Source organism: Dromiciops gliroides, chromosome 4 (genome assembly GCF_019393635.1).
Source record: "Dromiciops gliroides isolate mDroGli1 chromosome 4, mDroGli1.pri, whole genome shotgun sequence".
NCBI classification, from domain to species: Eukaryota; Metazoa; Chordata; class Mammalia; order Microbiotheria; family Microbiotheriidae; genus Dromiciops; species Dromiciops gliroides.
In genome coordinates, this window is record NC_057864.1 from 324,331,630 (window position 1) to 324,349,124 (window position 17,495).

At 38.3% G+C, this 17,495-nt stretch overlaps 1 protein-coding gene and 1 pseudogene across 1 annotated transcript in view; both read right to left on the reverse strand.

The window, feature by feature from the left end:
• MMS22L (MMS22 like, DNA repair protein) overlaps positions 1–17,495 on the reverse strand; it is a 174,884-nt gene that overhangs the window by 24,230 nt on the left and 133,159 nt on the right. The window contains 2 exon segments of the mRNA XM_044004415.1: positions 6,873–7,084; positions 15,336–15,505. Of these exon segments, the coding sequence (XP_043860350.1) occupies positions 6,873–7,084; positions 15,336–15,505 (382 nt within the window).
• Positions 6,271–6,754, reverse strand: LOC122753478 (annotated as a pseudogene).

Sequence of the window (17,495 nt, forward strand, 5' to 3'; positions counted from 1 at the left end):
AAAAGAAATCTAGTTGTAAATCCTAAAATATATTTGGAGGTTTCAGAAATCAGAATTTATATTCCTTTGGACAGAATACCCACAGGTAAAGGTATGATCTCCTCCATGAAGAGTGGGAGAGGAGGTAGGATTGTCTAACTGGAAGCTGCAATATGTATCAACAGAGGGAATACCCATATTAATGTCATCTTAGATTGAGTGATATACTGAAGAACTAAATGTCACTTTGGTGCATAACAGATATGAAAACTCCATGATTATATTGACAAAACTTTTTTAAAAATTAAGTTGCTTTTTGTTTTTCTATAACCACTATTACTGGAAATACTACCATGCCCCACATATAAATATAGCCTAAAACTGAATCTTCCCTTATAAGGGGGAAAAAAAAACCCCAAACTATTTGGGAAAAGGAAAAACCCAAACTCTTACAGTAATCACGTCTGACAATGGATACCACATTCTATCCTAGAAATTCTCCACCTCTCTACATTTAAGTTTTTGTTCTTCTGGACCATCATGGATCTAGATATAGGAACTCAGATATCAAATGGGCTTTAAAATAATTGAAAAGACAAACCTACACAACCATTCATTCTATAATGGCCCAGTTTGGTGATTAAGAGCAAATAAAGTCAGATACTTTGCCTAAAAGGCTTTATCTGTGAACTGATTATTTTTTTCATAGCACAAGTCTCATTCTCCTGCTTCTTCTATAAAGAGTACAACTAATTTTCCAAAGTAACATAGAAACCTTTCCTTCTCATGATCTTCTTTGGAGGGAAGAAAATAGGGGAATGGAGATGGGGAAGAGATAAACATAGATTCTACCATCCTCATATAAACAAAGAACTTCCATATATGAGTTAACACCCTCCCCTCACAGTGTACCCTATCATTCAACTGGTAGGCTAAGGACCTAGCCTGAAAAACAAATTCTTATAATTCCTAAACTTGAATTCTCCTTCAGAGAAGTATCAATTTTAGTCTTAGCTCATAACAGGAATCTGGCTTCTAGAACAACATAAGAAATAGAAAAATTAGAACTATTACAGCTGATTAAGTGTACAGATAGTTGTGAACCAGTTGCAATTTGCTATCTTTGATGTTCAGAGACACACTAAGATGTAGGCTAAGGGAATCTTCCATTTAGATATAATGCCTATACTCAAAGAGGTAGCCCTTAAATTTCCATCTCTACTAATAATGGTAATTATTAGATTCTCACTGTCCAAATATAAGAGATACTTTTAAGTCTTCTCTACTCATAGACACTATGCTAATTCAGGCCCTCATTGTCACTTGCCCGGACTATTACACACCTCAAAGTGTCTCCATACTTCAATCCATTCTCCACTCTGCTGCCTAAATGATTTTCATGATTTTCCTTAAGAATACATCTGCCGGGGCAGCTAGGTGGCGCAGTGGATAAGAGCACCGGCCCTGGAGTCAGGAGTACCTGAGTTCAAATCCGGCCTCAGACACTTAATAATACTTACTAGCTGTGTGACCCTGGGCAAGTCACTTAACCCCAATTGCCTCACAAAAAAAAAAAAAAAAGAATACATCTGCCCATGTCATCTCCTCCACTCAAACTCTGGTAGCTCCCTATTATCTCTAGGATCAAATATATATTTTAGTATTTAAATCTCAAAAAAATCTGGCTTCTTTCTACCTTTCCATTTGTCTCACACATGGCTCTCCATGCACCCTATCATGTAGCCATACAGGCCTATTTGCTGATTAGTGCATACAACATTCCACCTCCCATTTCAAAGTGTTTGCACTGGCTGTTGTCCCACATACTTGGAACATAACTCTTTCCTCACCTGGGGCTCTTGGAATTCCTGGTTTCCTTCAAGACTCAGCTTAAGCACTACCTTCTATAAGGAAGTCTTTCTTGATCCCCCTAGTTTCTGGTACATGCTACGCACAAACTAGCTCATATTTATTCTGTATATATTATGTGCATACTTATACATGTAGTTTTCTCATCTGTAAAACTGTTACTGTCGTTAATCCTTTTTTCTCAAAGAGGACCGTGACATCGGGATAGTGATGTCCTGACTTTCAAGTGAATTGGATTTAAATGAGGGAGGGTTGTGCAAAGTCACCAGCCTCATTCTCTCCTCTAGCGCCATCTCGGTCCAGCAGCAAAATGTAGATCAGGATGACTGGAGATGGCCCTGGAAGCAGTGGGAGACCTTGGCTTTTTTAAGCTAAGGTCTTTCCCAGGTCTCAGTTTGTCTGAGGCAATGCTCATTTGGTAATTAAGAGTCGTCCTTCAACCATTCTGGAGAATAATTTGGAATTATGCCCAAAGGGCTATAAAGCTATGCATACCCTTTGACCCAGCAATACCACTTTTGGGTCTTTTTCCAAAAAGATCATAAAAAAGGGAAAAGGACCCACATGTACAAAAATATTTATAGCTGCCCTTTTGTGGTGGCAAGGAATTGGAAATTGAGGGGTTGCCCATCAATTGGGGAATGGCTGAACAAGTTGTGGTATATGAATGTCATGGAATTCTATTGTGCTATAAGAAACGATGAGCAGGAGGAGTTCAGAGAAACCTGGAAGGACTTGCATGAACTGATGATGAGTAAGATGAGCAGAACCAGAAGAACATTATACACAGTATCATCAACATTATGTGTTGATCAACTGTGATAGATTAGATTCTTCTTACCAATACAACAGTACAAGAAAGTTCCAAAGGATTCATTATGGAAAAGGCTCTCCAAATCCAGGAGAAAAACAAAAACAAAAACAAAAACAAAACAAAACTGTGGAATATGGATGATGATTGAACCATCTTATTTCTTTTGGTTTTGGTGCTGTTGTTTTTCTTTTTTGAGGTTTTTCCTTTTTTGCTCTGATTCTTCTCTTATAACATGACCAATGCAGAAATGCTTAATGTTATATATCTATATATCTATCCTATATCAGATTGCTTGCTGTCTAGGAGAACGGGGGAGAAAAATTTGAAACTGGAAATCGTATATAAGCAAATGTTGAAAACTATCTCTACATATAACTGGAAAATAATAAAATACTTTTATCAGAAAAAAAAAAGGCGTCAGGAGGTATATCTTACCACTGGATCCAGATGGCTCAGGAGGAGACAGTGAGGTTGGTGACTTTGCATAGTCCTGCCTCCCTTAAATCTAATTCCCTGCAAGTTATGGCATTACCTCCTTGATGCCATGGTCCTCTTCAACAACAAAGGACAAACAACAACAATGGTTAAGACTAGGTAAAAAATGAGGCAAAGAATGGCCTTTTTTACCTAGTTTAAAAAAAAAAATCAATCTGGGAGGAGAAGACCTTCAGGATTTCTGGCCAAAACAGAAATAATTGTTATTCACACTCACTCTCAGCTATCAAGACCCCACACAATGGCCAAATGAGGCTTGGGCTGGGACCTCATCTGTAAAATGAAAAAGACTGGAGTAGGTGACCTCTAAGATCCCTCCAACTCTATGATGCTTAGAGCATTAGGTCATTGTGGAGACAAACTGTCTTGTGACAAGGAATAGTAATCTCTTTTTTATTGAAAACTAGAGCATGAAAGCCATATCTACCCTTGTATCTTAAAGGGAAAAAAATTGCTAGAAACAGAAAAAGAAAGCTAGGTGTAGCAAGACTGGGCTAATGAGTTTGGATTCTGACCTACAAACAACAGGGAACTCAAAGATTTTTGAGTCAAGTATCACATTTTGAAAGTGGTGCTTAAGGAAGATTAATGTAGCAGTGGTGTATAAGAATGAGTAGAGGGGGCATGGGCTGGGGACAGAAGCTTATTACTGCAGTGGTCTAAATATGAGGTGACAACAGAAGTGGGAATGGAAAGGCAGGGATGAAATCGAGATATAAAAGAATAATCAATAAAACCAATTAAATATGAAAGACAAGGAATGTGGGGCTAAAGATAACTTAAGTTTCAAGCCTAGAGGTATATAAGAAAGAATCCAAGTACAGGAAAAACAGAAAAAAAAAAAAAGAAGCAAAGGTAGAAAGGGAAACTTTTTTGGGGGGGTGCTTTCACATTAGAAAATAAATGCTTGGACTTAGATGAGACTAGTTTCAGGTATTAGCATGATATATAGTCCAATGCAAATGTTTAGCAGCCAGTTAGAAATTGGACTGGGATTCAAGAGAGGAGTTAGAGCTGCAGATGGAAGACAAAGACTTTAGAGAGGGTGGTTAAAGAAATTAACTCTATGTTATCCAAGAGTGATTTGAACTGCACTATGTCCAAATTTGTGGAATGACAAGGGCCTCTGTACTATAAAAAGTACAAGTTACTCACTTTACTCGTCTGATCCTGAGTTACCTCATTTGTAAGGTGAGAGAATTGTATTGGAAGACCCAAAATAAGTATTCTAGTTCTAAAAATTTAGAGTACTTTGATTTTGCTGCATGGTTTAAGAATATTTTCTACCTGAGGGTTTGATAAAAAGTGGATCGATAACTAACATATTCCATGAATAGAAACTAAGGGGGTGGGGTGGGGAATTGATTAGATTATTTTATTCCTGACTCTTTCCAATGCTTGAACACATGAACTATGGTTTAGCAAAATCTTTGGCCTCAAACAAAGTAGAAAAAAAGTCCAAAGAATTGCATGTTGATTTATAACCTAGTTCCTGGAAAGAAATAAATTACTGACACAAAAAAGACTAACTGAATTGGTCCTCAAATTGCTGCCCTTTTCATTATCACCTTTCACCATTTCGCTTACACTGATGTGATTCCCTGCCTCTCCAGATTCTTCAAAACCTACTTATTATGAAAGACCTACCTAAAGCACTAAAAACAAAGTGAAAACACCAGCTGAATAGAGGATATAATAGTATCTGTCATAGGGTTAACACTGGGTGCCACTTTAGTAGGAACGTCACTTTTTGTCTTTGTTTTTTTAAAGATGGATCTTATTCTGTCCTAAACTGCAGTATCTATATAACCTTACGGCAGAAAGAAAAGATGAGGGTGGCTTTACGTAGGAAACACACATATGCCAGGAAAATGACTGTGGAAAAATGAAATTTGATTAAAGAATTAAAAAATTAGGGGCGGAATGAGAAAATTCTCGAAGGTAGAAAGCCTGAAAACAATGAATTCTAATAGGTATGAGTAGAAGTGCTAGGAGAATCCGGAGTTGTAACCGATTTTCACAAAAATCACTTAAACATCCAGAAACACTTAAAATAGACATACACCCAGTCGTTTCTCTCAATCTTAGTTTAAGTTTCTATGATCACTTTTTTTTTTTTTGGTGAGGCAATTGGGGTTAAGTGACTTGCCCAGGGTCACACAGCTAGTAAGTGTTAAGTGTCTGAGGCCGGATTTGAACTCAGGTACTCCTGAACCCAGGGCCGGTGCTTATCCACTGCGCCATCTAGCTGCCCCTCTATGATCACTTTTTTAACATCAATTTCCTAATGTAATGTGCCCCCCTGCTTCCAAAATGAATGAATCCTTGAAACAAAGAAAAACACTTAAGCAAAAATTGTCAACAAAACAATCTTATCTAATATCATATGTAGCATTCCAACCAATCCTCACAGTTTCCCACTTTTTCCTGTTTTCTAGGATGGAGTCTGGTCATTGTAAATAATCTTTTGGGGTTTTTTTTTGGTACTGTTTTCACTTATATTATGCTAGTAATATCCTGATTTTGTTTACTTCACTCTGAATCAATTCTTACAATTCTTCCCGTGTTTCTCTGAATTTTTTATATTCATTTTTTCCCCCATAATAAGAGTATTTCATTGCATTTACATGCTCAATTTGTTTAGCAACTCTCCAATTTATAGGCACACACTTTGTTTCCAGTCTTTTTGGTACTACAAGGTGTGCTTGGGTGAATATTTCAACATATACTCTAACTTAATGTCTTTAACTTCCTTGGATCAAAGGGTATGAACGTTTAAAGCTATGGCATTTAAAGCTCTTTATTATATCTAGTAGTAAGGTACAGTAACTTTTTAAAAACATGAATCCACTAAACACTAAACACTAAAATAGTTTAAAGTATTATTTTAGAGCTGTCAATCATTTCTAATCACTTTTTTTTTTTTAAAGGAGCAGTTAGCAAGCAAGTTTAATTTGGTGAAAGCAGAGAGCAGGTAGGCCAAAGAGGGCATGTGGTAGGGGTTGGAAGAATGTTGGTAACCCTGACAATATAGTTAGTTGCTTCAGGGGAGAGAGGATCATTTTAACACTGAGAAAGTTAGGGGATTCTTTGTGGAAAGGGGACTTTTGTTCTCAGCCATTCAGCACCATCCAGACTAGCTCTTCATAGCTGATACAACCGTTGCTGTCCTCATGCCCTGCCACCAACACTTCCACTTCTTCCTCGGTCATCTTCTCACCCAGAGTGATAAGGATGTGCCGTATTTCAGCGCCCATGACTGTTCCCTTCCTTATCAAACACCCAAAGCCCCTCTACATAGTCTTCATATGTGCCCTGGTCCTTATTCTTTGCTACGGTCTGCAGCATTGGCAGAAAGTGTTCAAAGTCCAACACCTTCACATTCATCTCATCACTCTTGGGATTCCCTAAGACCTTGAGCACCTCAGCATTGGTAGGATTCTGGCCCAAGGCCCGCATCACGTCCCCACACTGGCTGTATAAGATCTTTCCATCCCCTGTGCGGTCAAACAGCTGGAAGGCCTCTTTGACCTCAGCAGCCTGATCCTCCGTTGACGTCACACATCTTGGCCGTGCAGCTCTGTAACTGCTGCCACCTCTGCTGCTGCTGCTTCTGCTCTATGTAATGGCTCCTTCTAATCACTTTTTAACAATAAAACATTAAAGGAAAATGTGGCTTGAAATTATCACCTTTTTCCCCTATATTTACTGTTACCTTATAACTTGCACAACAATTTTCTGAAGACATGCAATCTTGGGTATGGTGCCTGATCTGCTGAATGCCAAGAGAACAGGATGTTGTTCAAGGACTTGAAGAGATGGGGAAGCAGGCAGGAAACGCCCAATATACTGCTCAACAATGTTTCCCAGTAGTTGGTTCAAATAGGCATTCTGAGTTTGGGAATGACTACAGATAACACACATGCCCTAAGGGAGAAATAAAAGGAGAGATGAAATGTAAAGGATACATCAGATGAAAGAACTAATGCTGCCATTTATGCTCATTTTCATTTGTTGCAATTTCTAAGTTGCCAAACACATTCCATCATTAATATAGAATATAGAGTATATAAGTTACTAAGATCAAGGACTGAGCTTGTACAGTCCTTGGAAAGATTCCATAGCATGAGGCAGATGCATATTTGGAAGCAAAATAATGACCCCTATTTTTGCATTATTTTTTATATAAAGGAAGAAATATATAGTATAGATTATTTGGGTGCAGAGACCCTTTAATTTTTCTTCCATCTCAATATTCAGAGTGCATGTGTCCTCTCATCACTGGAGAGGAATTTAGAAAAAAACCCTGTAAGAGACTGCTTCAAAACATACTTTAACTCCACTTTCAGATGGTCATTAAAAAAAAAAAGTGAGAGAATGAATCCATTCATGGTAAAAAGTTTTCATATCAAGGAATGTTTTGGCTAATTTTAAGGTACATAATGATATTGTTTCATTTTTGTCTTTGTATTTCCAGTACCTAGCAGAGGAACTGGCATAGAGCAAGTGCCTAATAAATACTTCTTGGATGGTACAGTGATCATATCTGACAATGTATATAATACTCTGTTGTAGTTTGAAAATTTAAAACAATAAACAATAGAGATATGGTTTATAAGATCAGATGATTTCTAGTTCTACCCCATGTGGTTTTGTGCTAAATGCAAAAGGAAGTCATTTACCCTGATCCTAAGGTAGGTCCAACACCACTATCTGAATAACAGGAATATGGCAATGACAAGGTCAGGACAAGGTCCAGAATCTTCCACTCCATTGTCTGCTAAACACTAGAACTCTAAAGGGGTCATCTAACAGACTATGGGTGGCCTTAGGTCAAAATACCTTTTGGGATATTTCTGAGAATTTCTAGAGCAAATTCTCAAGTGAAAAACTTCTAGAGCTGAGTCAGTGGAAGCTGGAAATACTGGGAATCTGTTTGCATTTCCACAAGGAAGTAAGTCTGGACTAAGCTCCAAACAATATGCTGTAAAAGTAAAAATATTTTAGCATATGTGCAACACATTAAAAAAAAAGAGTACCATCTATGTGTATATACATATATATTTAGTTACTATACACATATATACATGCACGCACGTACACACATATAGAGAGATGTGCATGTACACACACAGAGTCAGAGTCTGTTTTACCACAGGAATGATGAAATAACATCATTTGGGAATTTCATTAGGTTTTACATCAATGAATTATGGTTTTCCTCAAGCAAAATATCTGTCAGACATGTTACCATGCTATGAGTATTTTTTAAGTCAATATTATACTCTGAAGGACAACAACAATAAAGTAAAAACATAAAAGATAATATAATGGAAGTAGGACCAGAAACTAAAGGTAACTACACATAAAATTAAGTAGAAAAATGGTCAAAACTTGTCTGTCATTGACCACTCCCATTATAAAAGACCAAATACAGTCACGAACTTGAAAAGACTGTTTTCCTATATTTCATTTACAAGTAAACCATTTACAATTCATATTTTCCTATAGGAACAATGATATAAACATTGAATGGAATCCTAAGCTAGCCCATAAATGTTTCTTTGTTTAATCCATATTTCAAGATCTATGATTTCATCAAAGTGAGTACTTTCTCCAAAGAGGTGAAGTACAATCACTCTTAACCATCATCCTTGTGTTTTCCTGTGGCTATTAAGACAGTACACACACACAGTCTCGGTCACTGGGACTGTGGCTGAAGCCTTTCCAGTATAGTGAGACCCACCAGAGATTACACTCTTCTGGCAAGCCCTTCAAGAACCCAGAGTTCTCTTTGTATTGGATGGCCTGTAGTTTTCTTAAATTCATTAAGGCCAAAGTAGAACTCATTATCATTCCCTTGAACTGCCATGACCACACTTCTTCACTGTGATATCATCTTTTTTCTAGGCTTTTATTTTTTTATTTTAGTGAGGCAATTGGGGTTAAGTGACTTGCCCAGGGTCACACAGCTAGTAAGTGTTAAGTGTCTGAGGCTGGATTTGAACTCAGGTCCTCCTGACTCCAGGGCCGGTGCTCTATCCACTGCGCCATCTAGCTGCCCCTTTTCTAGGTTTTTGTGACCCTGCTCTCTTCTGATTCTCCTCCTACCTGTCTGGCCACTCCTGTGCCTCCTTTGGCAGATCTTCATCATGACCAACTAACAGATGGGGTACCCCATATCTCTCTCCTTGGCCTTCTCCATATACTATTTCACTTGGCTGTCTCATTAGCTCCCTTGGATTCAATCATGATCTCTTTTACAGATGAATCTCAGGTCTACCTGTTCAGCAATAACCTCTCTCTCAAACACCAATTTCATATCTCTAAATACCTTTTTTATTCAGACTGGATGACTTGGATACATCTTAAACTCAACTTGTCCAAAACCAAACTCATTATTTCACCCTCCAAACCTTCTCCTCTTCCTAACCTCATTATTGTTGAAAGAGCACTGGCCCTGCAGTTGGGAGGATCTGAGTTCAAATCTCACCTCAGACACTTACTAGCTGTATGACACTGGCCAAGTCACTTAACCCCAATTGCCTTAAATATCCAAGGCCATCTTCGGTTGTCCTCAAATGTAACTTGCCACTGAACCCAGATGACTTTAGAGGAGACAGTGAGATTGGTGACTTTACACAGCCCTTTTACTTAGATCCAAATCACTGCAAGCCATGACACCACCTAATGTAACCCTCCTCTTTGAGAATGAAGAATCAACAACAGCAACAGCAACTACTGTTGAGGAGTACCACCATCCTCCCAGTTACTCAGGTGCACAAGCTAGGTCTCATCCTCTCTCATCTAGTATATCCAATCCTGTTGTGTCCACCTTCCTTACATTTTTCACACACACCCCCTTCTCTCCTCTGACACTGCCACCACCCTGGTGCAGACTCTCATCACCTCATGCCTGGACAATTGCAATAGCCTGCTGATCGGTCTTGTTAATACAAGTTTCTCTCCACTTCCAATTCATTCTCCATTTGGCTGTTGAATTGAACTTCCTAAATGAAGGTCAGAGCATAATGTATTGGAAGGGCACCCCCCCTCTAATTCCAAAAAAATCCCGTGGCCCTTTCTTACCTCAAGAATCAAACAGAATATCCTCTATTTAGCATTCAAAGTCTTTCATAACTGGGCTCCCTACTCTACTTCCTATACCCAATGATATTGTCTTTCTTGTTATTGGCACAAGACACTCCATCTCCTGACCCTGCAAGCTGCATTGCTTGTGCCCCATGCTTGAATGGTCTCCTTCTTTCTTTCTTAGCTTCCCTGGTTTCCTTCAAGTCTTACCTAAAACACCTGCTTTCTGCAAGAAGCCACCCCCAGTCCTCCTTCATCTTAGTGACTTTCCTCTGAAACTGTCCCCAAAGTATCCTCTACATATTTTATTTGTACAGAGTTATGTGCATGTTATCTCTCCCATTGGAGTGAATTCCTTGAGAAATAGGGTTTTTGATTTTTGTTTTGCCTTCTTCTGTATCCCCAGTTCTTAGCACAGTGCTTGGCACATAATGGGCACTTAAAGGCTACTGTCAGTGCCTCCAGCTGCTAGTGCTCTCTTCTCTATGCTATCAAGTATCTACTTTCTCTATATCTCACATATACCTATTTAGGTACATTTTGTCTCCCTCATTTAAATGTAAGTTCCTTGAAGCCAGAGACTACTTTCACTTTTTCTAGTCTCTCTAGCACTTATAACAGTGCCTGACACATAGCAAGTCCTTAAAGAAAGACTGCTTATTGGTTGGCCATGTCATTCTCCACTCTACTTATTAATGGCTGTGGCTCCCTATTACCTGTATCATTTAAATCTACTCAAAATCTGGCTCCTTCTTACATTTCAAGCCTTCTTGCGTATTACTCCCCTCCATGCATTCTACAACTTTCATCCTGGCCTCTTGTTCTATACACATGAGTCCATCTACAATCTACATGTCTCTGAACTGGTTATTCTTTACACTTAGAATGCATTTCTTTCTCATTTTTACCTCTTGAAGTCTCTGGTTTCCTTTAAGATTCAATGTAAGCATAAACTCCTACATGAAACTTTTCTTGATTCCCTCCTCCCCAGATGTATTCCTTTGCCTACTGCCTGTATTCATTCATTTTGCATATATTCTGCATATTGTTATGGATGTACATGTTTTCTCCCTGTTCTGAATATAAGCTCCTGCAGGGCAGGAGCTGTCTCATTTTTGTCTTTGTGGCCTAGTGTCTAACATGTAGTAAACACGTAATAAAACAGAAAATAATATTATTAAAGTATAAGGACTGGACCCGTGATTTCATTGGTACAATAAACTGTCATTGCGAGAACTTCAACCAATGAAGGTGAGCACCTTCTTTGAAACTTATAGTCCTAGGAGGTGGACCCAAGATGGAGGAGGAAGGGCTGTGATCCTTGGAGCTCCCAACACAAACCATCCACATACCTTCAAAATAATGCCATAAGACAACTCTTGGAGCAGCAGAACCCACAAAAGAACAGAGGGAAACCATTTTCCAGCCAAAGACTTCTTAAAAGGGCAACAGGGAAGGTCTGTGGAACCAGGCCGAGAGAGGAGTACAGCACCAGCCCCAGGCAGGCTGCGCCTCCAGAGCCTCAGAACCATCAGAGTCAGCAGCTACTTCTGAAGCTCCGCTCACAGACTGGTGAGGGGGCCCAGTGGTTGGCTGGGGGAAACAGCTGTGGTCTCTGCTAGAGCTAAGACAGAGTGCCCATATTCTGAACCAGTAAACAGACTCAAGTTGCAGTGGCCCAGTGGGGTAGGGGCACAGACAAATCAAGCTTCCAACCACAGAGAATCAGATTTCTGCTTCTGGGTTAAAGAATAAGCAGGGCAGGGGCAGCTAGGTGGTGCAGTGGATAAAGCATTGGCCTTGGATTCAGGAGGATCTGAGTTCAAATACGGCCTCAGACACATGACACTAGCTAGCTGTGTGACCCTGGGAAAGTCACTTAACACTCATTGCCCCACAAAAGAAAAGAAAAAAAAAAGCACAAGAATAAGCAGGGCCCATGGTTATGTACAGGCCAGGTGGGCTGAGAACGAGCCTTTCATTAAATCATACCACCTGGGACCCCCTGTAGCTTGAGACAGTACATCCTAAAAGCAGGGTTCCACTGTAAGAAGGAGTTAAAAGCCAAAAAATACGCCAGCAAGATGAGCAGGCAGAGAAAGCAGCAGACCATCAAAAGTTTCTTTGGCAACAAGATATATCAAAATACACCCTCAGAAGAAAATAACAAAGTCAAAGCTCCTACATCCAAAGCTTCCAAGAAAAATATGAATTGGTCTCAGGGCATAGAGATGCTCAAAAAGAACTTTGAAGATAAAATAAGAGAGGTAGAGGAAAAAATGGAAAGAGAAATGAAAGTGATGCAGGAAAGTAATGAGAAAAAAGTCAACAGCTTGAAAAGCTAAATGGAAAAGGAGATACAAAAGCTCTCTGAAGAAAACAACTGCCTAAGAATTAGGATAGAGCAAATAGAAGCTAATGACTTTGAGAAATCAAGACACAATAAAGCAAATCCAAATGAATAAAAAAAGCAGAAGGCATTATGAAATATCTCCTTGGAAAAACAGGTCACCTGGAAAATAGATAATTTGAAAAACATTGAACTACCTGAAAATCATGACCAAAAAAAGGAGCTTAGACATCATCTTCCAAGAAATTGTAAGGGAAAATTGCCCTGATATTCTAAAAGCAGAAGGTAAAATAGAAATTGAAAGAATCTACTGATCACCTCCTGAAAGAGATCCCAAAAGGAAAACTTCCAGGAATATTACAGCCAAATTCCAGACATCCCAGGTCAAAGAGAAAATATTGCAAGCAGCTAGAAAAAAGGAATTCAAATACAATGGAGCTACAGTAAGGATAAAACAAGATCTAGCAGCTTTTACATTAAAGGATTGGAGCACAAGGAATATGATATTCCAGAGGGCAAAGGAACTGGGATTACAACCAAAAATCAACTACCAGGAAAAACTGTGTATAATCTTTCAGGGGAAAAATATGGGACTTCAATGAAAAAGACGACTTTCAGGCATTCGTGATGAAAAGACCTGAACTGAATAGAAAATATGACTATCAAATACAAGGTCCTAGAGAAGCATAAAAAGGTAAACAGGAAAAAGAAACCATGAGGGATATTAAAAAGTTAAACTGCTTACATTCCTACATGGGAAGATAATACTTCTAACTCATAAGAACTTTCTCAGTATTAGGGCAGCTGAAAAGAATATACTTAGAGGAAACAGGTTTGAATTGAATATGAAGGGATGATAACTCTAAAAAAATTTATTTTTTGCTTATCCTTGGCTTTTGTGGGGCAGGCGGGGGGGGGGGGCAGCGCGTGGCTTATGTCTGGAACTGGATTTGGGCTTGGGGCCTCCTGGGTCCAGTGTTGGTGCTTTGTCCACTTTGTCACCTAGCTGACCCATGATGACATCTTTAAAATAAAGGTAAGGGGTAAGAGGAATGTACTGGAAGAAAGGGAAAGGGAGAGGTGGAATGCAGTAAAGTAGCTCACATAAAAGAAACAAGAGCTTACAGAGTGGAAGGGAAGATGCAGAAGGAGCGGAGGGGTGAGTGAGCCTCATTCTCATCAAAATTGGCTCAAAGTGGGTATAACCTGCACACTCAAGTGGGTATAGTAATATATTTTGCCCTGAGGGAAAGTGAGAGGGTAAGGGGGTAAGGGGGAAGAGGCAAAGGAAGGGAGAGGGGGCAGTAAAAAGCAAAACACTTTTGATCCAAGATAGGGTGAAAGAAGATAGAAAATAAGAGTAAATATCAAGGAGAGAAAATAGGATGGAGGGTAATACAGTTAGCAATAGTAATTGTGAAAGAAATGATGAACAGGATGCTATTAGAAGGATGTATGAAAAATGGAAACCATCAACAGATAGAACTCCTGGTATCTGAATACAGATTGAAGTATAATTTTATTTGTTAGCTCCTCTTTCTAAAGATATTTTGTCTGTTTTCTTTCACAATCTGACTAATGTGAAGATGTTTTGCATGACTGCACATGTATACCTTATATTGAATTGCTTGATTTCTTAGGGAGGGGTGAGAAGGGAGGGAGGAAGAAGATTTGGAACATAAATTTTTAAAAAAATCAATGTAAAAAAATGTGTGTGTGTTTTTTTAACATGTAACTTGGGTTAAACTCTAAATAAATAAATAATTGGAATTTAGAATCCTAGGGAGCAACATGAGTCACTAGAAGAGTTAATTTCCTTGCTCAGTTACTCAGCCCCAAAGTGGAAGAGGTGGCCCCTAAAGCCAGGACATTTTGCATCTGAAGTCAGGTCTCTATCCATTTTACCACACTGCCTCTCATTCTTAAAATACTAATTTTTTTTTTAATTACCAATTTTATTGTTTCCTATATCTTGTTTTGGAATCACTGATTGCTAGTGATGAATGATTTTTCTCAAATGGAGACATCAAAATTCCATTGTCCAAAATGAAAACAATAAAAGTACTTATCTTTTTATTGCATTTTAAAAAGATTTTTTAAAAAGATGGCAGATCTAAAATATTACTTTAATTAATTAATAATAACTAACATCACTACATGCCAGGCATTGTGCTAAGCAGTTTACAATTATTATTTCATTTAATCCTCACAACAACCCTGGGAGTTAGGTATTATTATTCTCCCATTTTCCAGATGAGGAACTGAGATAAGCAGGGGTTAAGTGACTAGCCAGGGTCAGTCACTCAGCTAGGAATTACCTGAGGCTGAATTTGAACTCAGGTCTTAAGGCAGGCCCTACCTTTTATCAACTGCATCATGAAGTGAAATTCAAGATTAAAAACAAACAAACACCAAAACACCTACCTCAACTTCCTCTTCTTTCTTTCGTAGTAATTCTATAAGGAGGTGGTATCATGTTGGGACCCTGTGGCAAGTTCTCCTGTAAACTTACTATTTAGTTAAGCCATTCAAGGTTCTTTTGAGATTTTGATATATACCTCCAAAAGAACTTCAATTTTTGTGGTCAGTAAAAGAACAAAAAAATTACCTTCCCTCAATCTCAGTGTATGTAAGATTTTAATACAAGTTTTTATTATCTTTGTTTAATATAAAATGTTCCAGAATGAAAATAAAGTTTATTTACCTATGGGCAGCTTAAGTGTAAATGCAACTTACCTGAAGGTAGAGAGGAAGACTTTTCCGAATAGCAGTCAGCATACCTGTGGGCAGGTCTTTCTCTTGCTGCAGCACAGCACATGGAAGAAGCAAGCAGTCTATGATACGGAACAGGAGGTTCTGTGCTTTAGAAGTGGCTAGAATCAGCGCCCATGACTTTACAAGGACCCCTACAGCAGAACCATTGGGGAAAAAACAGAAAAGGAAATTAGGAAATGTGAACTATACTCTAAACATTTTCTTATTCAGCTGTGCAAGGTCTAATCACAGCAAGTATGAGAATAAAAAAAAGCAAGGGACAGTGAGTTAAGGCTGGTTCTAGCCTCAGTTTTCTAACTTCCTAGGTGTGACTTTGGAGATGTTAACTGGAACGCTATTTATATAAAGGGTTCTCACCCTGAAAATGAGGGTAGTTGGCTTTTATTTCAGCCCAGGGGCAGGAATCTACTAGGACAGAACAGTGCAGCATGCACTTAAGATACAATGATAGTTTAACTACTTTTATTTGTTGTAAGAGACAGTTCAATTTCATGAAGAAGGTGGAGGGAAAAGGATGTTTCTATATTTATAGATGTAGAATAAAAATCAAGAAGCATAAATAAAACTTATTTAATAATAATAATAAAATCAACTCCATAAAATCAGTGAATGAAATGACTCTTGAATTCTTTTTCAATTCGAAAATTTTGATTCCGTTTCATTTTTTTTTTTTAAGTGAGGCAATTGGGGTTAAGTGACTTGCCATGGATCACACAGCTAGTAAGTGTTAAGTGTCTGAGGCTGGATTTCAACTCAGGTCCTCCTGACTCCAGGGCCAGTGCTCTATCCACTGCACCACCTACCTAGCTGCCCCCGTTTCATTTTCACCTTTACCAGTCATATATAAAATCATCAGCTGTTTAACTTTGAATTCTGCTTGGTAGATGACTAAGATTTCCTTCTTGTGGTGGAAAAAGCACTAGGTGTGCATTCAGAGGATCTGGGTTCTAATCTTGTCTTTGTTACTACTAGCTGTGTGAACCTGGGCATATCACTTAGGCTATTAAAACCTCTCAATTTCTTCATTTGTAATGAAGTTGGATTGTAATGGGTGTTGGATTGGCTGGGTGAGAAGTTTTCCTCTAGTTCTAAATCAGAGATTCTGATGAAATATGCCAGGGATCTGTCCTTGGTCTTATGCTGTGATCCCATTTTAAATACCTTTGTAAATACATTACAGTTTCCTTGGTGCTAAGAAACTCTGCATTTGTAATCTCTCTATTTGAAAGGGGAAGGGCAATTAATCTAAATTCGTGTGTTTCAAAGAAAATAGCATCAAACCAATTTTTAAAAAATGCTTTGTGTTTTTTAACAGAAAACCAGGAAATTTCTTTAGGAAACTAATTATCAAGACTCCAAGCCTTTACGATGATTCACAACAAGGGGCATATTTCCCAAATAAATTATACCAAGAAGGCTGAGTTACAAATTTCCTGAAAAGAGTCTCATTTCATAACATACTATAGCAAGGGCTGGATCAAACAGCATAGGTGAAAACCTACTGCACAAGGGTAATCATTTACTCATCTTAGAAAATAAAAAAGGAAAAAGAAAAGGCTAGGTCCAAAACAGAGGGAAAGATGTAGATGCCTCACTCTGTGTGTTTGCATGTTTGTTTATATGTATATACACATAGAATAAATACATATATACTTATGTTCTGAAATGGGAAAAAAGGCAACAAAATAGGCCTGCAGAAGAAGTTATTGATGTGTAAGAGTCAACCCATAATCACCCCTATGAACAACAAACAACATTAATCTTCTGGTGTAAAAGAAAATACAATGATCAATCATAAAGAAACTCAATGTTCACTTAGCAATATTTTAAATAATGCTGCCTCACTCCCCATTTTTTCTACCTATTGGAAAAAAGCATTTATAAGACCACATATTAATATACTCTTAAAAGGGTATTGCCATTATTTCTGACATTCACAATGACTCATTCTACTCTCATTTGTCACACCTAGATCATTTGGGATGGATAGGTACCTACTAACATGCATACATATTTCGTCCACACTGGAAATTTCATCAGCTGTAAGGTTAAAGTACTTTATAGGGAACCATCTGTTTTACAGGTTCATAGGACATAGAGAAGATACATCAATTTTACTGC